This window comes from Brachypodium distachyon, chromosome 3 (genome assembly GCF_000005505.3).
Source record: "Brachypodium distachyon strain Bd21 chromosome 3, Brachypodium_distachyon_v3.0, whole genome shotgun sequence".
In the NCBI taxonomy this organism is placed as follows: domain Eukaryota; kingdom Viridiplantae; phylum Streptophyta; class Magnoliopsida; order Poales; family Poaceae; genus Brachypodium; species Brachypodium distachyon.
Window position 1 is genome coordinate 57,649,599 of NC_016133.3, and position 23,762 is coordinate 57,673,360.

The 23,762-nt window shown below is 50.1% G+C and overlaps 4 protein-coding genes across 7 annotated transcripts; 1 reads left to right on the forward strand and 3 right to left on the reverse strand.

Moving 5' to 3' along the window:
- Positions 1-699: 699 nt before the first annotated feature.
- LOC100841232 (transport inhibitor response 1-like protein) lies at positions 700-4,394 on the reverse strand. Its single transcript, XM_003570544.4, has 3 exons — positions 3,669-4,394; positions 2,706-3,216; positions 700-2,496 (listed from the first exon to the last, which is right to left on the reverse strand). Exons 1-3 carry the CDS (start codon positions 4,301-4,303, stop codon positions 1,735-1,737), a joined length of 1,908 nt encoding a protein of 635 aa, XP_003570592.1. The 5' UTR covers positions 4,304-4,394; the 3' UTR covers positions 700-1,734.
- Positions 4,395-5,725: 1,331 nt separating this feature from the next.
- LOC100842140 (pentatricopeptide repeat-containing protein At1g73400, mitochondrial) lies at positions 5,726-11,286 on the reverse strand. 4 transcript variants are annotated; one of them, XR_001407134.2, is made up of 3 exons: positions 9,016-11,286; positions 7,264-7,336; positions 5,726-6,248 (listed from the first exon to the last, which is right to left on the reverse strand). XR_001407134.2 is itself a non-coding variant. In XM_010237790.3 (2 exons), exon 1 carries the CDS (start codon positions 10,957-10,959, stop codon positions 9,064-9,066), a length of 1,896 nt encoding a protein of 631 aa, XP_010236092.1. In that variant the 5' UTR covers positions 10,960-11,286; the 3' UTR covers positions 5,726-6,248; positions 9,016-9,063. The 4 variants fall into 4 exon arrangements, 2 of the variants coding, with proteins under 2 accessions (XP_010236092.1, XP_003570595.2); XR_731941.3 differs by having other exon boundaries at positions 7,252-7,336; XM_010237790.3 differs by lacking the exon at positions 7,264-7,336.
- A 287-nt stretch (positions 11,287-11,573) lies between these two features.
- On the reverse strand, positions 11,574-13,169 carry LOC100841846 (RING-H2 finger protein ATL32). The gene has a single exon (XM_003570546.4). The coding sequence runs from the start codon at positions 13,055-13,057 to the stop codon at positions 11,714-11,716; it is 1,344 nt and encodes a 447-aa protein (XP_003570594.1). The 5' UTR covers positions 13,058-13,169; the 3' UTR covers positions 11,574-11,713.
- Positions 13,170-21,197: 8,028 nt separating this feature from the next.
- LOC100836879 (transcription factor bHLH96) lies at positions 21,198-23,054 on the forward strand. Its single transcript, XM_003573020.4, has 3 exons — positions 21,198-21,888; positions 22,237-22,635; positions 22,743-23,054. The coding sequence occupies exons 1-3, from the start codon at positions 21,490-21,492 to the stop codon at positions 22,830-22,832; spliced, it is 888 nt and encodes a 295-aa protein (XP_003573068.1). The 5' UTR covers positions 21,198-21,489; the 3' UTR covers positions 22,833-23,054.
- The last annotated feature ends 708 nt before the right edge of the window (positions 23,055-23,762 follow it).

Consider the following 23,762-nt stretch of genomic DNA (forward strand, 5'->3'; position numbering starts at 1 on the left):
CAATAATAATCCAATGGCTCTCATACGTCAACTTGATTTAAGATTTTTTCTTAAAAATCAGACAAGTGAGATATAGCCACACCTTAAGTAAATCCATGTAGATTTAGGAGTGGTATGGCTACACCGTTTTCCTACTTGGCAATTGATCGGCTGGATTTGAGTCGAGGTAAAAAGTGGAGAATAATGGATAAGGGTTTCATTTCACATTGACAAGAAATGGTAGCTTGTGTTTACGTAGTGTGGTTACATCCAAGGCTGACTTGTAAGATACAGAAGACAGATAAATAGTTGGTATTAGCAGTACTACTATTAAATAAATCTAAAAAGGTTTAGGAACAGAATGATTATGGCTACACAGTTTTCCTACTCCCCAGTTGATTGATTGGCTTGGAGTTGAGATCAGGAAAAAAGCAGAGAGAGATTTGGATAATCGTCGCATTGCACGTTGACAAGAAAAGGTGGTCTGTGTTTATCAAGCCTGGAGGTTACATCCAAGGCTGACTTTGTAGGATATTTAATGATGCACTAATTGCTCGCACCGCCGACGAAGTGACCGTTGAGTTAGCATCAACCGAGCAAAGGAAAATTGTTAGACAACATGCGTAATATTTATTTTTTGGACTAAGGCAAACATGCATAGATTGGCACTGACACTAGCTCTTTTCTTTGAAATAACTTGACAGGGAAAATGGTGAGAACTGAGGTCAAGACCTACCCGTTTATTATTTGGAAAACAGTAGTACATACTACATGTTACAACGTCAGGAAGTAAACCTGTTGAGCTTTCTCTTTCCTTGTGACTATTCAACTCTGCTTCTTGGGAGCTCTGTGACCTATCCAGGGATCCTGAAAGACGAGAAGGATAAAGGACCCAGTCGATGTCATGCAGCTCTACATGAAATAAGGACCCACTCTGAGATCAAATCATTAGAAGGGCATAGCCTTATCATCACAACACACAGACCAGGCCATTTATTGTTATAGCAGTATCAACCGAGCAGTCATAGTCAAAGTAAATATATGATCATGGCAATGCAGCAGTGATGAAGGCAAGACATGCAACCAAGGAAGGAGAGCAAAACGAAATCATGCTGATTGAATTTCAGTTCCTCCAATATCCTCTGGATTAATAACAGCAGAAGGTGAGACCAAGAAAAGGGATAAATGTCTACATTGATCTACAAAAACAACTTTTTTAGGGAAGCTAAGAAAATGGGAACGGAAAATTTCGCAGCAGAGACATTCATGAAACACTCAAGCTTCCAACATAAGCATCGGTATTTCTTCGTGTGAGCAGATACACTGAACAATAGATGGCAAACCATCAGTGGCTGGAGACTTGAGGGCACATGAACCATCTAAAATCTGCTGTATTGGTGTCTGCTAGCAGCCAGTCCCTGTGCAATCAGTTCCAACAACTCAGCTATAGTACAATGCATCAGTCTGGTGCTGGCAAGGAAAATAAACAGATTTCCCATTCGGCATCGGGTTAATCACAAGGTGACCTGCTCAGAAAAGAACCTCATACGATTTAAATCTCAATGTAATCAGCCCAGAAAAGAACAATCGATGGTCCGCTTAACTGAATGACACGTGCATGTTTCCCATGAATTTTCAAAATCATCCATGGGAAGCTTCCCACTATGGCTCAGAGCCTCTAACATGCTTGATCAGGGACGACAACAATCAGGAATAACACAACATGTCCGTAAGAAAACTTCTTCAATAGCAGCACTACAAGATGTTGACAAATGAAGGAGCATCATTCCTTGGTCCTGCAAGTGATCGATACAAGTACAACTTATCAACGGTATCGATCTCCCCTTCCTCATCAGGATGGTCCTTCATTACTTCAACCACCAAATTTGGCATTTGCTGAGCTAAATCCCTACAGCCCTTCACGGTTAGCCTGCAGGAGTTCATCCAAAAGAACCTCATGTTGTAAAAATAGTTCATGCCAGAGAGCAATCCCTTGTCACCAAAAGGGCTATCTCTGACCTCAAGCTTCTGCAACCTAATACAACCCTCAAACACATGCTGAAGAGACATGTCACTATTCCCAGCAAAGGCAACAGACAAGGTCTTTATTAGTTTTCCATATTTCCCAATGTAAGCAAAGGCCTTATCAGTGAGAAGGCCAGAGACCGAAAGCCTAGTGAGCTTCTTGCAATTCATCACAATTGCCCCAAAACCCTCATCCATGGGCTCACCGGTAATCCGATCAGGGCGATGTCGGCCCATAATACAGAGGCGGAAAACCACAAGGTCAGGGCAGTTCTCAGACATAGCAATTACTGCAGCATTTGTCATGCGCTGGCAAAAGTAGAGAATCGATTCAAGCTTCCGGCAGCCTTCTGAGATTGCCTGGAGACCAATATCTGAGACAGAGCCCTCAGAATCCTCAGTGGCATCCAGAGGAAAAACTCGCAGCTCACGGAGATCTGAGCATGTTTCAGCCACAGCCTGAAGGCCTTCATCACCCACCGTATCGAGAACCTGGATAAGAAATTTGAACACCAATGGTTAATGTCAAACTAGATAAACTACTCCCTCCTTCCCATATTAAGTGACTTTCTTTTACATGTATCTAGACGCTTTTTAGGCATAGATACATCCATATTTGGGAAATTTTGAGTCACTTAATATGGGACGGAGGGAGTACTATATCTATCAACGTGACAGCAAGAAACTCACAAAATACTTACCCAGAAAATGCGAAGACTGATGCAGTGGCAAATAACTGGTATGAGCTCCTCAGCAGTTAGGCTTGCAAAGCTAAAGTTGAGGGATGTGAGATTGACACAAACTGGGTAGATTGCTGGGAGGTATTCTGCATTAAAATCCAAGAAACCTGACAAACAAACAAGTGATCTGGTTGCTGCGAAAGAGGTGGCGAGCTCAGACACAGACGATGCCCCACCAGAGCCTGGCTCAGAATGGAATGAACCAGTACCAAGGTGGGTGATATGGGGTGCCCTTGCCATGAGACGACGTAGCTGCTCTATAGAGACATGGTCATTCACGCGCAGCTGACGCAGAGCTGGTGATCGTGCAACAAGTGCTTCCAGGGCCTCGAAGTTGAATGGCACACCAACACAATCAAATACAAGCGACTCCAGCATCGTGTTGCACTCTGGAAACTTAGAGATCCAATCCACTACCTGGTTCTCATCCTCATGAAAATAATCTTCAGTCAGATCCAGCACTCGGAGATGCCTGAAAAATAAATGAGCAGATCCATGAGCTACCACTTTGGGATGTTTGCTTACTAGAACTACTTTGCCTTAACAACCTTTAAGATATCAAACGTTGCGACAAGAAACTGGAAGCAGGAGAGTTCCAACGGTATGATTCGACTGTGACACTACCAAGTGTCACGAACTCAGTAGAGCTCTACAACAATAAAGATCTAATTTCGACAGAACGTGTAGGGATGAGAACCCAGCACGAGCACAAAAGCTAGCCTAAGATCAGATTCTGATCCATGGCAGAGTCGGACCAATGAAACCGAAAAGCGTAAAGGACTAGGCTTGGACATTAAATAAAGGGGAAACTGCACGATGCAGCTAGGAATAGAACAAATGCACCAACGATACCCTCCCAATCCGGAAAGCTGCTATGTTGATACCATAAGCCGGTTTAGATTCAGCTCAGGTGCATGGGCGTACCGGCAGCCTTCGGCGATGGTGGCGAGCCCGCGCGTGCTAAACCCATCGCAGCACACCAGGGACAGCTCCTTGAAGAGCGGGAACGACTTGGGGATGAGCGCGAGCTCGTCGTCGGAGACGGTCATCCGCTTGAGGAAGATGCGCTCGAGGCACGGGTAGGCGGGGCCGAGCGCGGCGACCCAGGTGGAGAAGTATGCGCCCCAGCCCTGTGGCACGAGGCTGAAGTCCGCGAAGCGCGGCTTCCCCTTGAGCACGACGGCCCGCACCCCACCGAACCGCTCGACGGCGCGGCGCGGCGAGACGGCGTAGCAGTTGCCGATGAAGAGCTCCCTGCGCGTCTGGGCCTCGGCGCGGTACCAGGAGCGGCAGACGAGCGAGGCGGCGTTCCGGTCGCGCGCGGCCGTGAGGAACTCGAGCACGCTCTCAAGCACGATCTCCAGCACCTGGTCCGGCGGCGCCCACCTCCCGCACCTCAGATCCGGCGTCCACGCGCCGCCGTTGCCGTCCTCCGACATCCGCGACGGCGGCGAGTCCGGGCCCTCCTCCGCATCGCGCATGCCAGGGGAGCCGGCTAGGGTTACGGATGGGTTGGGGATCGGATCGGGGGAGGAGGAGGAGGAGCGGGGAGTGCTCATGTGAGACTGGAGCCGGTGAATGAAATGGATTAAATAATGATTAGATCTGAAGAAGCGCGAGGCGAGGTGGACAGGCTGTGGGCTGAGCCAAGCAAAGCCCCGTCCCTTTTATTCCCCTCTCTCTCTCGTTTGGATTTTGGAGGAAACAAATGGACGGAGAGCGATCCCCAGAGAACGGAACGGAACGATGGGCATGAATTTATTTACGCGGACAAATAATTGGCAGCTATGGGCGGCTGCTTCGAGTGCGGACGATTGTTATATGCATCAGGATGTTTTTTTTGTTCACAAGAATATAAAAGTGCATCCCTTTTTTGTTATTTTCCTGTTGTGGTACGTTGTTTCTGGGAAGTGTTTCGACCCATCGTCGTTTCTGACTTTTGAGCTTGAGAATATGTATTTGAGTTCCTTTGGCCGGGAGGAGAACAAGAAGATGGTCCCAAGAAGTAGCAACGTTACGAGTAGAATTTTCTCCAAAAGGGTGGAAATGTGGAACGGAATAGTACATTTCCTAAAGCTTGCGGTTCTGAACCGGGTGCACATGCACCACGTCCCCACTTGGATGATCGTTACACTGAAATGGCTAAATTCGTAATAGTGGTATTTCCACATGTTTAGCCTACAATTTACTCCCTTGCAACAACGAACTGTTCTCTAGGGCTCCAAATTATCAGAGGATACCTGGTTAGTGGTGCAAAGCCTAATATACTGTCATGTCACTCTCTGCCACGTATCACTCATCCAAAGTTTGATTTGACCAGATCGGCTTGGTAAAATACCTCGACACGCTGAGAAGAAATTGCCAAACTCTTTTGAGCACCCGCGCTGCACCGGTGATAGCTCAGCCGTGCGAGTCATGTGGCCAAACCCCGACACTGTTGCACGGCATGGGTGGCCACTGCGCCTGCGCCTACTGTTGAGTTCAATCCGAGGGCCCAACGCGATGCCGCGACGGACTCGATCCACTCGCTCCTCCTTGGCTCTCGCTTCACTTTTGTGCGTCCCCTGTATGCGTATTCCCCCTTTCTGCTGAAAGTTCCGGTCTTCTCTTCAGTTCGGGTCTTGTTTATTCACGATCGTTTGCTGTTCTTGTCCTACTTCCTTTTTACTCGAGGGAATTGGAGTTTCTGTTGATGAAGCAGCTATGTGATAGAGTAGTAACGATCTTTTCTTCTGCTGATTTTGTCTTTTTTGAGCGGTACATCCGTTGCAATATGTAAATCCAAAATAAATGGTTTCTCAAGAATGGAAAATTAATAATAGAAAAGAGCAATTTCTACGCAATGGATCTCCACCTGCCTCCTTTTATCTTGCACTGTAGGGTGTATAGAAAAACCATATGAATGTATATTCGAGCGTTTCCGTAGATGTTTTAGTTTTGTTTTAAATCAAATTTCTTAAAATTTATTTATAGAAACAATATACAGAGTATACATCATAAGGGATTTAATAAAACCAATATAGAGTCATAGATATTGATAGAATTTTTTTCTCTAAAGAACAAAACCAGAATATCTTATGAAAAAAAGTGACATGACCTAAAGAATCATGCAACGCATGCGATGAAAACTGAAGATCACTTGGCAGAGGTATCTTTTCCGTCAGAAGCAGCCATACTTTGCCTCGGGACTCATGAAAAACTTGGGATACTCGCCGCAGTCGCCGGCCGGGCCCTGCCATGAGGCTTCAGCTTCAGCGCATTCGCCTGGACTGCACGTCTGCACGGTGGTATCCTGAGCTCTTGGTCCCGGAACTTCTTCGGCGTGACTCTGCCCCCAGGTTCTCAGTATGCAGCCATGCCGTCCTAGCTTTGGCTGACTAGCTCACAGGTCACACAGCAGCACCGAACCGCTGATGCCGAGAGTCCGAGACTAGGAAGGAAGCAAGTCCCGCCATGAAATTTTGTCCCCTGACGTATTGTCACTTTCTCAGCAATAGCTGTCACCTACAAGTATCAAACAGTGAAATAGCTGTTAGAGCATGATGGAAGCCTTGATTGCTATAGATAATGTGTGCTTAAGTGACGGAAGACGTGGATCAGTTCGTCAGCAGGACAACTTAACAGAAGGTATCAGCCGCTTTATACCGAACTACAGCTAATCAACACAATAAGTTGACGGGTAATATGACAAAAGTATTGCAGCAAGCAGGTCAGGCAAGAAAACTGCTCAATCCTTCTGCTCGCTCCAGCCGTCAAATGTTGGTGTAAAACCTCGAGTAAAGGGACACATTTAGTTAGCAATAATTCCAGCAACACTAAAGTCTGCGAAGTCTGTGCCACAGTTTCTGCTCATTTTAGATAGCAAGAGCCATGTATGGGTGTTCCTAGATAAATTCTGTTTAAAGACTAGCTACAGTTAGCAGTACAATTCTATCAGTGGTGGACAGCTTCAATACCAGACGACCACATTTAGTCAGTACAACCATTGTGTAGCTCATTGGTACATTTTTAGTGTACAGATAACATGAACAGAAATGCAGATGTTCTGAGGAAATAAGTGCATCCGGCATCCCCCTCCAATTTCAGTTCTAATAACTGGATGAGTATGATTCTACTTGCAATAACCTGCCAGTAACATGCTGGCCAGAAAAGCTAAGCTACAAGAGAATCTGAAATTGATTTTGGGAAGACATGTGACATGGGTTCGAGAAAAAATGGTATGGAATTGCATACTCAATGACAGGAAATTTCGGTCTTGGGGCCTTTCTGTTCCATTTGAACGGTAGAAGGAAAGGGATTCCGGCGGAACAAGAGACTATAGAAAAGGCTACATAGGATACAACAAAAGAAACCTGTGCAACCAATGTTGCTTGTGCTTGCCAATTGGTGGGTGGATGCAGCGTGCTGGTGATTCTTTTCTTTTCGGAATGGTATGGAGTAGTATCTACAAATCAAATGTTTTTTTCTTTTCGAAACGGATCTACAAATCAAATGGTACGGTACTGACATCTGTGCAGACCATTTCAGTACATGGTAGTGCTTCTTCCGCTGCCAATTGCTCCAACGAAATGTGTAGACATGCATCAACTACCCTGAAAAGGAAATATGTATTTTACAATATGATAGCTCTGCTTACCATAAATCAAATCAGAAACCATGGGACAAAGGATTGCAAGTTCCTTGGCCACTCTAATTAATGAAGTTGCCAAAGAAAAGTAATGATGTTCAGGCAATATTATGGGACATTGCAATGAACATTGACTACTGCTCCAACAAAAGCCCACCAATAATTGAATCTCAGAATGAATAAGCTAACTTTAACTAGCAAACATTCAGACCTCATTATTGAAACTAGCTACTGTCATAGCAACTCTTCTGTTTAAAGCTACTCGTATTTAAGATCATCATAGTTAGGATTCAAGTTCCCGTCTCCCTCCTGCTTACAGCCAAGATAGGGATGATAGGCAAAAGTGAGCTGTATCTGCTCGAACCTGGTGTAAAGTAGCTATCCTGTTCTATATCAGCTTGGTTAAATAGGCAAAGAAACTATAAGCTATATGTGCCCATTACTGCGAGATATTTAGTTTTCTTTTGCCTCAAGAATTCAGTTTTTCAAGAATAAATATTCCAAACTTAGTTGGTGAGAGTTAGTATAAACTTCATGTAATTTCCCACCACACAAAATACTTCTTGTGCTGCCGACCAAAGGATATCACCTTTTTTTTTTGCCTGAACAGACCAACAATACGCAGGCAACAGGAATACCATACAGCGGTTAGATACTTAAATTGCCTACTTATCATTCAGCAAAAATTACATCCAAAACAAAGCTTCTGTTAAACCAAATTCACTCCAGGCTTTGGAAACAGTGTTTGATATAATATAAAAGGCAATGGATTTTTCCTACTCCCTCCGTCCAACAAAGGATGTCTCAACTTTAACTAAATTTGAATGCATCTATACACTAAGTCATGTCTAGATACATCCAAATTTTGACAAACTTGAGACGTCTTTTGTTGGACGGAGGGAGTCTTTCATTGGTTAAGATTAAAAAAATGGGTTCAGGTTCCAGAATATTTACATCACGGAATACCCATATTAAAAATAGTGAGAGAAAAAGGGCCATTCGTGTTGGTCTACCTATTGGTCTATCTATACTGTTGCATATGTTTCCCTGCATTTCTGTCAGGCAGTGAACTGATTGTCAGGGTGGGTAAGGTAGGGTGCAAGTGCCAAACAAGTTATACAAGAAAATGCAGGTCGGAGGTAAGGAAAAAACGGAAGTTGATTCAAATTTGCTAGTTTTCTATTTGCAGTAGTCCGTTGACAAAAGAGTGTTGCATATGTTTAATGATTTTTGTCCGCAATAAACTGATTTTCAGAAGAAAAAACAGGTGTGCAGCAAACAATTTCTAAGATGTAACTAAAGAGAAAAATAATCCTTGAAATATGCTTATTTGATGTCCCAACTAGCCATTCAATTGCATAGAACATTCAAAAGAGTATTATTTGGATTCTACAGTTCAAGTTTTGAATATGTACAATTATGTTGCTATTAGCTTCTTTTTTTAATTTGAAAAAAAATATTGCAAGGGTCCATGTGATCAGCGTCCATATATAAATTGATGCTCCTCACTTAAGAACAAAAGACGTAGTAGTAAGCACAAAAACTATATGTTTTAAAAAGTAAGGACCAAAACTATATACAATGCAGCATAATTTCAATATGTTTGGCATTTAATACTTGAAAGTAAACAAGGGAAGAGTTTACCTCATATAAGCTCTTGATTGTCTGTGCTAACAAGAGATCTCATAGAAGTCATCTCCTTCTCATACCAATGCTCTTCTTTTTCTGTGTGATTGAAAAACGTCTTGACATTGCAACATTGTAAAACTTTCTCATATGCTCCGAAAGCCGATGTATGGCGCCAAGGTTGCCTACAGCTGATAATTGCAGCATGATGGCATCGAACTTCTTGTACGATAGTTTCATGTCATGATTTATTACTTCATCTAGAAGATTGGTTGCATCTTCTGTTCTTCCACAATCAAACAGCCCATCAATCATTATTTCATAGGTATCAACAGCACGCCTGCATCCTCTCTTGTCCATCTCAAGCCAAATATCAAGTGCCCTGTGTGGCTCTCTCATCTGAAAGAACATCACCATCAGCATATTGTAAGTATGAACACTGGGCTCACAATGCGCCTCTATCATCCTCTCGCAGAGTTTGAGCGCATCATCGGCCTTTTGAAGATTACAGAGCACCTCAAGAAAGCAATTGTAAGTGACAATGTCTGGAGGAAACCCAGCCTTCCCCATCTCCTCCAGCACAAAGTAGGCAGTATCGATTTTATCCACCAAGCACATGCCTTCAATCAAGTCTTTAAAGGTTGATACATCAGGCATGCAGCCGAGTTTTATCATATCGGAAATCAGTTCAAAACAATCATCCATCCGATCAGCCTTTACAAGTGCCACGATCATCACGGAGTATGCCTTAGCAGTAGGAGACGATATCGACGATCCCTCGGTCCTCATGAACTCAAACAACTCCTTTGCCTCTGAGACCAACCCAGCGCTGCAAAATGAGTCAATAGCAGCAATGTACGTGAAGCTCTCTGGGGCGTGCTTCATCAGAATCATTTCCTCAAGCACCTTCATCGCCTTCTTGGGGTCCCTTGCTCGGCACCATCCGAAAAACAGGATGTTGTACGTCTCGGCATTTCCCTGCAGCTTCCTCTTCACACGGCCAAACACCGTCTCCGCCTCCCTGACCATGCCGCACTTGCAGAAGGCGTCAAGAAGGATGTTCAGCGCATCAGTCTCGGGCGGCGTGCGCATCCGCACCCGCCGCTTCTTCGCCAGCTTCCTGAGGTTGGTGAGGTGCTTCTCCGTGTACGCGCGCAGGATGGCCAGCAGGTCCTCAACCGGCACCGACCTCGTGCGGTGGCGCTTCATGTGGTCCAGCACGTCGCAGAGGACGCCGAACTGGCGGGCCTTGTACCGCGTGCCGGAGAGTGTGTCGATGACCTCGTTGTACGCCGCCTGGTCATGCTCGTAGTTGTCCTGCTGGGAGGCCCAGGCGAAGAAGCGGAAGGCCAGCTTCTCCTCGTAGCGGAGGCGGTGCATGACGTCGGACACGAGCGGGGTGGTCAGCTCGGCGCCCAACGCGTCGAGGGCGGCCTCCGTGCCATCGTTGGAGCCCTCCTCTGTCCCCGTCACGGCGTCGTAGATCCTGTCCGAGAGAGACGCGACGCGCTCCTCCTGGAGGTTGGTGGGGAGGAGGACGTGCCCCGAGGAGAACCGCCGCACCGGAAGAAGGTTCGGGAGATGGCGCCGCGGGGGCGGGGTTTGGGTGAGGTTTAGCGGCAGGGAGCAGGGCTCGGAGGGAGAGAACGAGGGCGCGGCCGCGAGAAGGCGGCGGAGGTGCCGGAGCCGGAGGGGGAGGTGGGGAGATATCATGTAGCTTGGGAACGTGAGGCAGGCAGACTGGCGGCGGCGGATGGGAGGTCTGGGGAGTGGAGCGTACGAGGCGAAATGGTAGGGGACGTCTGCGTGGGAGCAGGGTCTGGACCGCGGCGCGGCAGCCGGCGGCCGGCGGCGAGCGTGGAGGATGAACGACTTCGCCTGTTTCGATTTGGCAGGGTTCTGCGAAGACCGAAGCTGCTTGTGGGCTTGTGGCCTGCGTCGACGTAGACTACGCCTTAACATTCGGCCCAGACCATCGGCTAAGCGGGCCGGCTGCCCGAATTTAAGGATGTATTCCTTGGGATGACTCTACAAAAATCAAAAATATGGAAGAGTACTGATTATCGCGACGTGATCACGACGTTTAAGGACAAAACTCAGTTCTCCGTCCAGGAACGCAGTGTAACTGCAACCTGCACACACACGCGCACTCACAATATCATATATGCAGCTGATCAGAAGTCAGATCCTAACTATAAACGTTTACTGAAAACTGAATTGGCTGTCCTCAATTAATTGTTGACAAAGACGTGTGACCGATGGTGCATCACTCTGCTAACCATCTGAGAATCTGAGATGTATTTCTCATCCCAAGATGTCCTATTTCCGAAGGAAACCCACGTAATGACGGAGGCTGCTGGCAATCTGGAACAGCCGCAGGAAGAGCAACAGCAAGAACGGGGCATCCCGGTCTTCAGACATCGAGAAAGTAAAACACAAGTTCGGTCTTCGGCTGATCGACTGACAGAAAGGGGAGGTAACCGAACAATCTTACGGATCTATTCACGTGCAATCGTGCAAAGAAACTGCACGAAAATTTGACGTCTTTCCGAGCGGGACTTCCTGACCATCAGTACTGCATCTGGTTACAGTCATTTTCTTGGACTTAATAGTACTAGTACAGAAAGAAACCCAATTCCTTCATGCATGTGTGTGAAACTGAAACAACACACCGCTTTCCATTTTCTAAAAACTTCAAAAAGTCGTGTTCCTTTTTCTACGTTCGAACCTGCCGGCTAGTTGCCTTGTAGTCCACATCAACCGCCACAGAGCCGACTTCGCCGCCGCCAAAGCGGTCAGCAGCCCCCACAGCAAAGCCGCCGCCATCGACGACATCGACGGCGGCCACGCGCTTCCCTCTGATCCTCGAAGACGAAGTCGACGAAACCTCTCCCCCGTCATAGCTCTGCTCCGGCGCTCTCCTCGAAATCGGCAAGAAGACCGGCAGCCTTCCCGACCACGTCCTGGTAGTGCACGCGAAGAAGGACGGCCATTTCGTGGCCCCGCGGCGGCTGCTAGCGCTAACTCCTCCCCCGGATTTTTGTCCCCGGCGTGTGCTGCTCGGCTGATCCCACGACGAGGCAGTAGCCATCATCTCCCTGCGCACGTGCTCCGGCAGCCGCAGCGTGAACCGCTCCATGTCGTCTCGTCCAGCAGCAGCAGAAGCAGCAGCGAGTGAGTCGTGGCCTGTGGAGTGGGACCGGACGAGCCGCGCCTTCTTATTGGACGACCGGGACCGCATCGCGCGCCGCTGCTGGGTCCCTATCCGCTGCAGCTCCAGCGCCTCCTTCCTCCGCTCCTCATCCTCCAGCTCGGCCGCCACGTCGATCGCCACGTCACCATCGTTCCGTAGCCCTACGACAACAACGGCGGCTATCTCGCTGGAGATGCTGTGGCTGTGATCACTGTGATTCGATTCTGCGGCTGCTGCCGGGGCAGAAGGAAGGATTGAGCCCGGCTCGTCGTCGCTGCCGGGGTCCTTGGAAGGGTCGAGGTTGCGGCGGCAGACGGGGCAGGTGACGTGGCTGGCGAGCCACGCGCCGATGCAGTCCGGGTGGAACGCGTGGCTGCACCTGGGCAGCAGCCTGAGCTTCTCCTCGTCCTCGAACTCGCTCAGGCACACCGCGCACTCCAGCGCCTGCGTCTTCCCCACGCGCAGCGCCTTGGCCTCCGCGTACTTCATGGTCGGGAACGCCTCGACCACCTCCTTGTCAAGCCCGCGCGTCGACGCCGTCCCACGATGCTGCCGATGCCGCCTGGAAATGAACGTGGACCCGTCCATGGCGCCGGGGAGCGTGGAGCGGTCGGCTGTGTAGGCGTTGTCGTAGTAGCCGGTGCAGTGGCGGAGGTAGATGATGGAGAGCGCGATGAAGACGAACACCGCCACGGCACCGGCAAGCAGCGCGATCATCGTCGTGCTGACGGCCATGTCCTGCTGGGGCGGCTGCTGCGAGCCGGCGCCGGCCGTGTAGTCGTAGCTCTTCCCTGGCGGCGTCGGCTGCGCGGTGCCGGACGAGGCCAGAGCGCACGCCACAAGGAGCGCGGCGAGCAGCATGTCCATGTTTAGTGCGTATTTTCTCCTTGCCTAGCTGAAGTTACCTGCGCCTGCGCCTGCAGTAGCGTAGTTTCTCGGAGGGGCTGTGCATGCAGTGTGGACTGCCGTGGAGGCGGGCTATATAGAGTGGGGAGCGTTGAAAATCGTACCGTGTGGAGCTGGCTTGCCGTGTGGAGCTAGAAGCCTCAGCCAGGTTAATCCCTGCTTCGTGCGAGATGGCTGGAGCCGCGCGAGAACGTCGCGGTCCCGTGGCTCGCGCCGGGTCTGGCGGGAGGAAGAGCCGCGGGCCAGATGTATGTTACCTGGCGCTGTTTTGACTGTGCGACCATCCAGGTGTGTTCTAACATCTGGCTGCCAAGTTGGTGTTCGATCGACCTTGGACTGTACTACTCGGGATTCAACTACGGGTTGCCTGCAGGTCTTGTCAACCGACGGGCCGGACGGGACTAGATCGAGTGCTCGTATCAGCAACTTTCTGGATACCTTTTTTTTTTGGAAAGTAGGAAAAATATTAACATAAAGTGGGTACAAAGCTCTCAAAAAGAGAGGGAACATAGGTGCATCCTCGCACATAATGTAAACAAGAACATTGACTAGCAAACCGAAGACAAAGAAGATTATAACCGGAGTCTGATGGTGGGTCAGCTGAGAGGTATCTGACTCGCTACCACAGTCGTAGTTTTCAAAGGCCTCCGTAGTGCTGGCCAGCCATAGAGCCGGCGACTCTCCCGGCAATCGAGCGGGCAAGTGCACAAGAGGTAGTGGACGATTGAGCTGTAGATCTTGAGGATGCAACACCGAGACCAATCTGAAGCTTTCTCGCTCATCAAATCTGGGGATCAACAACGATGGCGCTCTCACCTGCCATCGGTGAATCAACCCGAATAAGTGAGAAACACCGTCTTCAGCAAAATCATCAACCAATCTTGTCTCCATCATGCAAAAGAAACACCCGGCACTAACGCCCAAGACACCCCTTAATTCGAGCTTCATAACACAGCGCTGCTCATCCAGAATTTCAGGGAAGACCGATCTAAGAACCATGATAAAATTGGCTTCTAGCATGACATGATTTAGATCATCAATCTTTCTTGAGTAACTGATATCAACAAGTAAGCAGCGAACAAGAAGCTCAGAAACCAGACAACAACCATCAAACTCCTTGCCAGCTGACCTCCAATTTTCCAACAGAAACTTGAGCTCCAGAGCAACCTGATCTCTGCTGCTGACCATCGGCAGAGGAGGAGTGCGGCAACCAACCATGCAGGAGTAGGGAGAGAAGCTGGTCTTCTCAGAAAATGGGAAATCAACGGAGCCCCATGCCTTCAATCCCCCCCACTCATCCACCTTGGTCTCCCTACAGTGGACAAGTCCCCAATCTGGTGCAGTGAAGCCACCGCCCCAAGAACCAGGAGTCTGCCAATCCACCACCACGAGCACCTCCACACCCGGCCAAGGGCAAAATCCAGCGAAGAAATCGCCAGATCTATTGGTGAGATTGATGGGCCACCAGCAAGATTGGGGAAAAAGTTGGAAAAAAGGAACATCAGGGAAAGAACTGATGGGATTATTGGGGGAAGGGAAGAGAAAAAGAGGATTTGGCCGGAGCAGAACACCTTGCCACTCGCATGGATCTTTCGCCGGAGACAGAGAAGAAAGGCAGAGGGGAAATGGGATCTTGAGCAGCATCAATCCAAGAAGAAGCATCTCAAGCGAGATGGGGAAAAACTTACTGGGGAAAATATACATCGCACATACTCCCCCTCCCCTCCCCCTCCGGCCGGCAACGCTGGCGGAGGAGAGGAGAGGGGGAGCAGGCGTCTCCGACGGCACTAAGCCAACCAACTAACTCAAGGAACTGCTACTAGCAGGAGCAGAGGAAGAGCGATAGAACTTTCTGGATACATAGAACCGGTTCTTGACATTAGTTGCTCAGTTGTGCAAGAGTATTTTTCTAGAGCATCTGTTCATGAGTTGTCTTCGTTGGTCAGCATCACCTTAGTCGTACCCTCGTATATTTTTCGTTCCACCACACGTTCATATGATGTGATTTTAGGCTTAGCACTGACTGAAATAGTGTGTGATTCTAGGTGACCGGGATTTTTCAGTAATTTTGGACAAGCATCTCCAAAAAAAAATAGCATGATGAAGCTTTGCCTATTTGGCGAAAAAAAGGCAATAGCCTATTTCCTGACGAAGTGTATATTTCTTAGTCAACTTTTTTTTAGAACGAAGGCACACCGGTGCCCGGCTTTATAGATAAAGCCAACTGGCCAAATAAGAGTCTTACTGGGGATACCAGTTTACATTGGAGGAGCAGCAAATGAAAGCACAATAAAAACAGCCACAACCCGGCAAAAGGTAGAACTAATGAGCACTGGGGGGCTTCAAGTTGGCGTAGAGACGCCTAAACTCCGCCGCAGCAGAGAGGAGCTCCTCGGAGATCTTGTGGGGCGCCATCGGGGACCAGAGATGCAGAAAGAAGGCCGTTTTGAAAATACAGTTAGTAGGATGAGACGGGAACTTCTTTTCAATAGTGTATTTGTTACGTATCATCCAAATAGCCCAACACTGTGCAGCAAAAGACATCCACACCATTTTTCGAGAAATACCCGAAAAGCCCTGAATTCTAGCAAGAAAACCGGCAAAATTAGTGGGATCCCAATCACAAGACAGAATCTCCCGAACACAAGCCCACATCATTCTAGCAAGAGAGCACTCAAAGAAAATATGGTCCGCAGTTTCAGGGACCCCGCAGATCACACACAAACCATTCGACGGCCCATGCCTCCGGTGGATGTTAGCGTTAGACGGGAGCTGGCCGTGGCAAAGCTGGCAAAGGAAAACCTTAATCTTGAGCGGCATGTGAATCTTCCAAATCTCTTTGAGAAAGCAAACCGAGGGGCCGGACATCAGCTTATCGTATAAGGACGACGTGGAGAACTCCCCCGAGGTCACGAGCGTCCAACAGATGCTATCTGGCCGGTCAGTCAGGGAGACGCCCGCAAGCTCCTGCTCGAGAGCAACCCACTCCGGGGTATCCAGCAGGCCCAGGGACCTGCGGAACAGCAGGGTAGGATTGTGCAAGCCTTCATCAACCGCAATATCTGGGTCAGCAGCAATAGCAAACAGACGGGGAAACCGCACCCTCAACGCATCGGCGCCCAACCACTGGTCAAGCCAGAAACGGACCCGGGAGCCATCGCCGACCACGAAGGCGGCCCCAAGCTCCATGAGGTGCTTAGTTTTTTTAATGGCCCGCCAAAATTGAGAGCCCCCCCTGGACGGGGGCCACAAGGAGCCCGAATGGAGGTACTTGGCATGCACAATCTTGAGCCAGAGACCTGGGTCGTCCCCCCGGAAGATCTTCCAAACCCATTTGGTCATAAGAGCAAGATTTAATAGACGGGAATTGGAAACACCAAGCCCACCCTGATCTTTTGGTTTGCACACTTCTTCCCATCTGACCATATGGTATTTTCTTTTGCCGTCAGCACCATCCCAGAAAAAGTGGCTACGAGCAGAGTCCATGGCCGCATGGACCCCATCGGGCAATAAGAACAAACCCATCGCGTAAACAGGAAGACTTGAGAGGCAGGCGTTGGTCAGGACCAGCTTGCCCCCAGAGGAAAGAAATTTTCCTTTCCACGGTTCCACTCTATTAGCCACCTTCGAGGACAGGGGTTTCCAGTCCGCAATCGAGATTGTCTTGTCGCTGATGAGCAGACCCAGGTAGGAGAACGAGAAGCTACCAAGCTTGCAATTCAAGGCATGCGCGATCTCCACCGCCTCCGCGGGCGAGGTTCCCATAACCAACACCTCACATTTGTCGAAATTGATCTTCATACCAGACATAGCTTCAAAACACAACAGTAAGACCTTGAGGTTGGCCAGCTGCGTAGGATCAGGTATGATAAGAATCATGGTGTCATCCGCGTACTGCAGATGGGTAATACCCCCTGAAATTAGATTTGAAATCACACCGTCAATGTGCCCCGCAGAGCAGGCCGCATCCAGGATGGCCGCCAAGGCGTCTGCCACGAAGTTGAAGAGGAGAGGCGAGATAGGGTCCCCTTGGCGCACCCCCCTGGCGTTACGGAAAAAGGGGCCAACCTCCCCATTAATCTAAATGGCAGTCTGGCCGCCTGAGACCAACTGCATGATTTTGTGGATCCAGCCCGGATCGAACCCTTTACGCAAGAGAACCTCCTGGAGGAACTCCCAGTTCACCCGATCATAGGCCTTTTCGAAGTCCAGTTTGAGAAGCACCCCTTGCGCTTTCGAAACTTTGAGCTCGTGCACGATTTCGTGGAGCGACAGGGCCGATGTTACGGCCACGGATAAAGGCGGTCTGGTTGGGATGGATGATCTTATGGGCCACCGGGGAAAGCCTGGTAGCAAAGGCCTTAGCCACAAATTTGAAAATGACATTAGAAACTTCAAATATTTTATTTTGTAACGGTTGTAATATAAAACTTATGCTACATTAGTTAAATCAATGACTTAGAGACCCTTTAAACCGAATTTGAGGAAGTGCTATACTTCGATCCTTCATCAACACGGAGGTGTGGAGACGACAAATACACGTGTACAATCGCACCGATACAGCTAAAAAGAAAAAAAAATGTTCATGACCCACGCGAGCGAGCCATGGACTATCAATTGCTCGTATGAACTCGTGCTTATAGGAAACCGATCTCGGTGCTCTGGCACTGTTCCTCCGGTAAGAAGGACGTTTACACCGACCAGCATGGTAAAACCTGGTCAAAATCCTTTTAAAAAAGACCGTGTTTCTCAACGCAACTAGACGCCGCGGGGTACGTTCAGACGATGTGACTCTTGCCATGCCATGCGCTACGTACGTACGTACGTACTCCGAGCCTCCGAGAGGCGACGAGATCGTACGACACACACGTACACCGAGGTCGGCTTGGCCGTGTCCGGCTAGCTCCGGTCCACGCGCTACCCATCCGGTCTCCGGATGCCACTAGCTAGGCGCCACTAGTGGCAACAGCCGCGTCCGCGTGGGCCGGACGGGTCGATGGCTCGAGCCGAGAGAGACCGCACGAAACGGCAGCCACAATTTTCCACGGCCCCCGTAGTAGTCCCCCGTACGAACGTCGTAGCCGTCCGGGCCACGGGAAGAAGAAATAAGGGCAACTCGTGCCACGGTGCACGGCCCGGGGAGATTGGGGTGCAATACGGTCCATTCCTCGTGGGGTCCGGCCGGTGCAGGCGGACGTGTCGCCCTGAGGATGCCACGGCGGTGCCAGTGTGCTGTTTGAAGGGTGCAAGGCACAGCGAGCCGGCCGGCGCGAGCGTTGATGCCAAAACCGGGCAACAGTTTGGGCAAGAGCGACCAGAGAGAGCTGCCAGGTCGACGCGCGTACGGTATGTCTCGATCGGGGAGAGTTTCTGGAAGGCTCCACCGTTTAATCTCGTTGGTCCTTTCCGGTTATGTCCGGCCTCACGTTCACGTACGTGCATGACAGAATATATATCCGGAAATCGGAATCTTTAGTTAATTAATGGACCGGAGTGAGCCAGTGAGGAATTCATCTTTCCTTGTCTCCGTTGAGCGTTAACTAGAAGCGTAAACTTAAACTGATGGTAACATGACGTACGCGCACGGGGAACAACTTGGAAGCAAGAAAAACCACACACGCCAGCAGAGTGTGATCGAGGAACGTTTTCAAAGGGGCCGGGGGAATTAACCTGGAAGTCTGGGATCGTTCGTCAAGCTGATTTGTTTTTGTTTCTCGCGGCATGCACCAATATGGATGGATACGGAAGCGAAGATCAATCACAGTCTGGATAAGGAAATTCGTTAACTGATTGAGCTCTGTTAGTAGCGTACGAACTGTAATCACACGTTGTCAGTTCTGACTGATTCTCTTCCGGTACCTGTCACGACCACCGCGCCACAATTAGGCTTCCATCGTTGCTGAGCAAAACGAGAAGGCAGGCAGGCGGGCTGCGGCCTGCGTGTTCCAATTTCGCTGTTGCCTTGTGGGCCGTGATCTGTAGTATCTACAACGGCCTTTTGGCTGGCGTATAGTCGCATTTGCGCCGTATGTAAGAGTGGTAAAGCCATGGCGCCCGGGGCCTCCTGATGGGCTAAATCGATTTCAATCCGTCAAAACCGTACAGTTCAATAGTCAGGAGCTAATGGAGCAGTGGGAAAATTTATATCTGCCCTGCGTGTTCAGTTAATTCTGGCCAGTGCAAAGCAGCAAAGGTCTGGATTTTGGAATGCTACTGATCCTGCGACACTTGAAGCTCCAGTTCACTGGTCAGGTGCTAATGAAGCACTGGGACTGATTGTATTTGCCGTGATAGTCCAGCCCCCCTGCATCTGAATATACGTGACCATGCGGAAGCGGCCGCTAATCTCACGGCCAAGGAACTCCGAAAGATAAACAGACGGGACACAAGAGGTGCATTACGCAAAGAGAACAACATCTTTTTTGAACACGCAACAGATGCTCATTTGCATCATTCCCTCTCCCAAGAAAATAATGCACGAGTAGTCGAGTAGCAATCCACAATAAAAAAAAAAGAGGAGGTGCCGTGTGTATGCAAACTAAAACAGTGTCATGCAATCATCTGGCGCTACCCTCCAGAGATTCAGAAGTTTCAGAACCACCATCGCATCGTGTCATACATATGCGCCACCACTTTCCCAGACCGGTTCGTTCACCGGCCCCGGCGCTATACACGCACAGTGAAAGAGTTTCACCGCACCGGGCCAACGGCACCATCCCTACACTACAGTTCTCACACGGCCATACCATATACCACACCAACACCGCCTAGGAAAGAGTTTCGACAGCGCCGGCCGAGGCACATATTGCAACCAGCAGGCGGCAGGCCATGCATGCACCAGCAGCCAGAAAACAGTGCCATCCAACAGCGGCGATCTCGACAGATGGGCGTTTTCATCAGGAATTTTTTAACCGGTGTCGATCCCTTTTGCCCGCAATCTCGGACGATGGATGGGGGCAACACAGCACAGGAGCTCAGTTCCCTATAGCCGGTCCTTTTTAGCATCCGGGAAGGGCAGGCAGAGGCGCCTGTGTCGACCGATCACCCCCCAAGCTCCTGTTTGCGTGAAGCGAAAGCACTTGCACAGTTGCGGCTCTTGCGGTGCTTTGGATGCGATCGAATGAGTGCATGCCCCCAACTGTCCATGAAGCGATTGTTCCTTTTTTGGATCCGGAACGTGGCCTGTGGCTGGCCGGATTGAGCTCTCGAGGTGAACGGGACAGCGGAGAGGAGGGAGACTAATGGCGATCGATTTGTTCCTATCAATCATGGAAACAAAAGGAACGATGCTTAATTAGTGTCAGCAGAATGGATAGGTGGTTCGCCATTGATTGAAGGCTGAAGGCGATGGGTCAGTATGTGCGAGCTAGCATTAGCAGTATGTAGCTAATCGGGATTTCATGAGACCGGCAGGTTCGCGACGCATGGCAGGTGCGCGTTACTTGCTTTCTGCATCGGGGAATTCTGGCATGGTTCCCAGCCGCGACGCCAGGGCCGGGACTGTACCACGAAACGCAGCTTTCTACGGTGCTAGCTGGGCGCTCATGCATGTTTAATTTTGGGTTGTAGCGGCGGGTCGGACGACTAACTGGCATTTTCTGTGGCAACCCAAATACCCAATCATAGCTCTTTTTGTTCTTCAAGTTAGAGTCGCTAGACTAGTCGTTGTCCAGGAAGTTGTTAATATTGGTAGCATTTCCCGGCAGCAGTCAGTGAGTGTGTTTGTACTGTATATGCTATTCTACACGTCACCTGTAGCATCATGACAAGATAAAGAAAAGAAGGCAAGGAATATAAGTACGTAAAGTATACACAAAATAATAATTTACTCGTAAAAGAATGGTTTGTTTAATCTAAGAAGTAGTACTGTACATGCATGTCTCCCTCCCAACTCCAATAAGACTGGCCGGACACGTGTCGTCTTCCTCCACAACGTATATCCTCCTCCTTCCATCATTCTGCTTGTACACTTGTACGTCTTCTACCGCATCGGCCATCCGCCACATGCCAGTGGCAGACGGTCTTTGTCTCCATCTCACGTCCACATTATTCTGCGCATCGCGCGCTCTTTTAAAAGAGAGACCCTCTCGCCGATCTCTCTCGCTGCGTCGAGCCTTCGACGATCATCTCCTTAACTTTCTTCCATTTCCATGCCCATCGTGTGGAGAGTGCTGAGTGCGACCCTTCTCCTAATCTCCTATTCGTAGAATTTGGTCTATCTTCCTGGCTTCCAAGCGGCTACACACGTTAGTAACGCATGGTCGAAGGTTAATTTATGAGTCTGTCTGACAGGAATAGGAGTACTAGTTTCTAGGTAGGTTGTTAATTAGCTCTAGCTAGGAGGCCGTCCGGGGATTTGATCGATCGATCGAGCGAGCGAGCTCTATCCGTCCATGGCGCTGGAGGCTGTGGTGTTCCCTCAGGGGCAGTTCTCGTACTGCGGCACGGTCACGGGCAAGGTGGCCGCTACGGCATCTTCATTAGGCACCGTCGACCGCATTGATCAAGAAGAGTATTTGCTGGAGGAGAAGAAGAGCGGTGTGCTGCTGCAACAGCAAGAAGATCATGCCGGAGAAGCACTGTCGGTCCCGGCGACGCCTGCTGCTGGCCGAGGGAGGGCGTCTCCGTCGGCCGTGAGGAGGCGGCGGCGGAGGCCGAAGCCGGCGAAGAACAAGGAGGAGGCGGAGAGCCAGCGGCGCAACCACATCGCGGTGGAGCGCAACCGGCGGCGGCAGATGAACGACTACCTCGCCGTGCTCCGCTCCGTCATGCCGCCCTCCTACGCCCAGAGGGTAAGTGCAACCGTGTGCAAATTAAGCTTTTGCCGGCCATGTCACGACCGGCCTGGGGTTCTCACATCGATGGCTGTCCTGTCCCCGGCCCTAGCTGCTAGCCTTTTGTTTCACTGTGACACATTAATGTCCAATCCTGTTGCTTGCCACACCGTGCATGTCCATGCATATGCGTACGCCGCTGTCTTTCGGACCATGCCGCTTTGGTTCCATGTGTCACGGAATAATCTGTGCTACTTCCGTGGCCAACCGTGTACTCGCATCGGACGCCGCACGCACATTCTCCTCTGCCGAATGCCATCGCCTAGCAAATTAATGTCCTGCACCACGTGACCGTTTTGGCTGCAGGGTGACCAGGCGTCGATAGTGGCCGGCGCGATAAACTTCGTCAAGGAACTAGAGCAGCTGCTGCAGTCGCTGGAGTCCCAGAAGCGGCGGCGTTCCGGCCTCCCGGCACCGGCGCCGCCGCCATTCGCCAGATTCTTCACGTTCCCACAGTACTCCGCCAGCGGCGGCAACGGCAACGGCAGCGAGAACGGCGTGGCTCGGCGGGGCGTGGCCGACGTGGAGGTGGCCGTGGCGGAGAGCCACGCCAGCGTGAAGCTGCTCGCCCCGCGGCGGCGGCCAAACTCCAAGCAGCTGCTCCGGATGGTGCTCGCCATGCGCTGCCTCGGCCTCACCGTGCTCCACCTCAACGCCACCGCCGCCGCGGCCGACCACTTGGTCTTCTACTCCTTCAGCCTCAAGGTCAGCAACTCAGCAAATCCACGCCTCTCGATTTCTGTTTCTGAATTTCAGACACGTACATACATGCATGAGTCATGACGACCGTTTGATTTCGATTTCTGGCGCAGATGGAGGACGAGTGCCGGCTGTCGTCGGCGGACGAGGTCGCGGCGGCGGTGCACCAGATCGTCGCCGAGGACGATGGCCGTACTGCCTAGCTAGCTAGTTTAGCTGGAAATGGAAGTGCACGCGTCTCTGTAACATTAGCTCGATCGGTCCTAGGTAGGACATTTCTCCAGCGAGAAGCGCCATTGTGATCAGGGCACTACACTCTGCTCGTCGTTTGCGTGCAAGTAATTAAACATGTAGTGCCAATCTTTCCGGTGGATCGATGCACACGAAAGCACCCCGGGGATATATCAAACTCGACCACATCTCGATCGGCCGGGCACCAATGATTTGAGCCAGGATGCGTGCGTGCGATGAACTGGTGGTACACGTACTGACCGGCCAGGTGTTCTTCCACGGGCCACCCTCGCCATTATTTCACCAGATATGATCAACAGCTGTGGATTGCCCGGCGATCGATCTGATCCCTTTTCTTATCTGATGATCGATTCGGCCCGCTTTCAGTCATCTTGTGACGATGCTGTCGCCTCAACGATCACGTACGAGCTTTCGATTGATGGCCAGGGGCACCCACTGGGGGAGTACCAGCATGAATCAGCTCATTTTGCGATGAATAAATAACCTGGTTATTGTGAGGGTCTGGATTTCTCAAGGAATAATGAACGCGCGTGCCTTCTTTTTTTATGGACGGTCAATGCGCGGGGATCGGAACTGAAACAGAACAAACAAATGGACAGTCGTACCGTACCGTGCTGTGCATGCTGCTGGTAAATCTGACAACCTGGTCTTTCATGCATGCATATTCCCAGGCAGTTGGTCTTTCATGCATGCATATTCCCAGGCAGTTGGTATTTTGCAACCTTGCTGTGCTACAGCTAATAGCTCTGTTTATTCACGTCCTGCTCTGCTCCTTAGCTTCAATCTGTTTCCTGACACTAGATTCTTGATGTGCAGAAATGCTATAAGAACAACATTTGCTTATACAAGGCATTACTCTGTTCGTGCCTTCGTGGATCCCA

Excerpts from the sequence above, each read along its gene's own strand:
- LOC100841232 (XM_003570544.4), bottom strand. The coding sequence starts at position 4,303 with ATGAGCACTCCCCGCTCCTCCTCCTCCTCCCCCGATCCGATCCCCAAC. Across the intron at positions 3,217-3,668 it reads ACCATCGCCGAAGGCTGCCG|GCATCTCCGAGTGCTGGATC; the intron begins GTACGCCCATGC and ends TTTATTTTTCAG. Across the intron at positions 2,497-2,705 it reads TCAGTCTTCGCATTTTCTGG|GTTCTCGATACGGTGGGTGA; the intron begins GTAAGTATTTTG and ends TTTCTTATCCAG.
- LOC100842140 (XM_010237790.3), bottom strand. The coding sequence starts at position 10,959 with ATGTTAAGGCGTAGTCTACGTCGACGCAGGCCACAAGCCCACAAGCAG.
- LOC100841846 (XM_003570546.4), bottom strand. The coding sequence starts at position 13,057 with ATGGACATGCTGCTCGCCGCGCTCCTTGTGGCGTGCGCTCTGGCCTCG.
- LOC100836879 (XM_003573020.4), top strand. The coding sequence starts at position 21,490 with ATGGCGCTGGAGGCTGTGGTGTTCCCTCAGGGGCAGTTCTCGTACTGC. Across the intron at positions 21,889-22,236 it reads CGCCCTCCTACGCCCAGAGG|GGTGACCAGGCGTCGATAGT; the intron begins GTAAGTGCAACC and ends TTTTGGCTGCAG. Across the intron at positions 22,636-22,742 it reads TCTACTCCTTCAGCCTCAAG|ATGGAGGACGAGTGCCGGCT; the intron begins GTCAGCAACTCA and ends TTTCTGGCGCAG.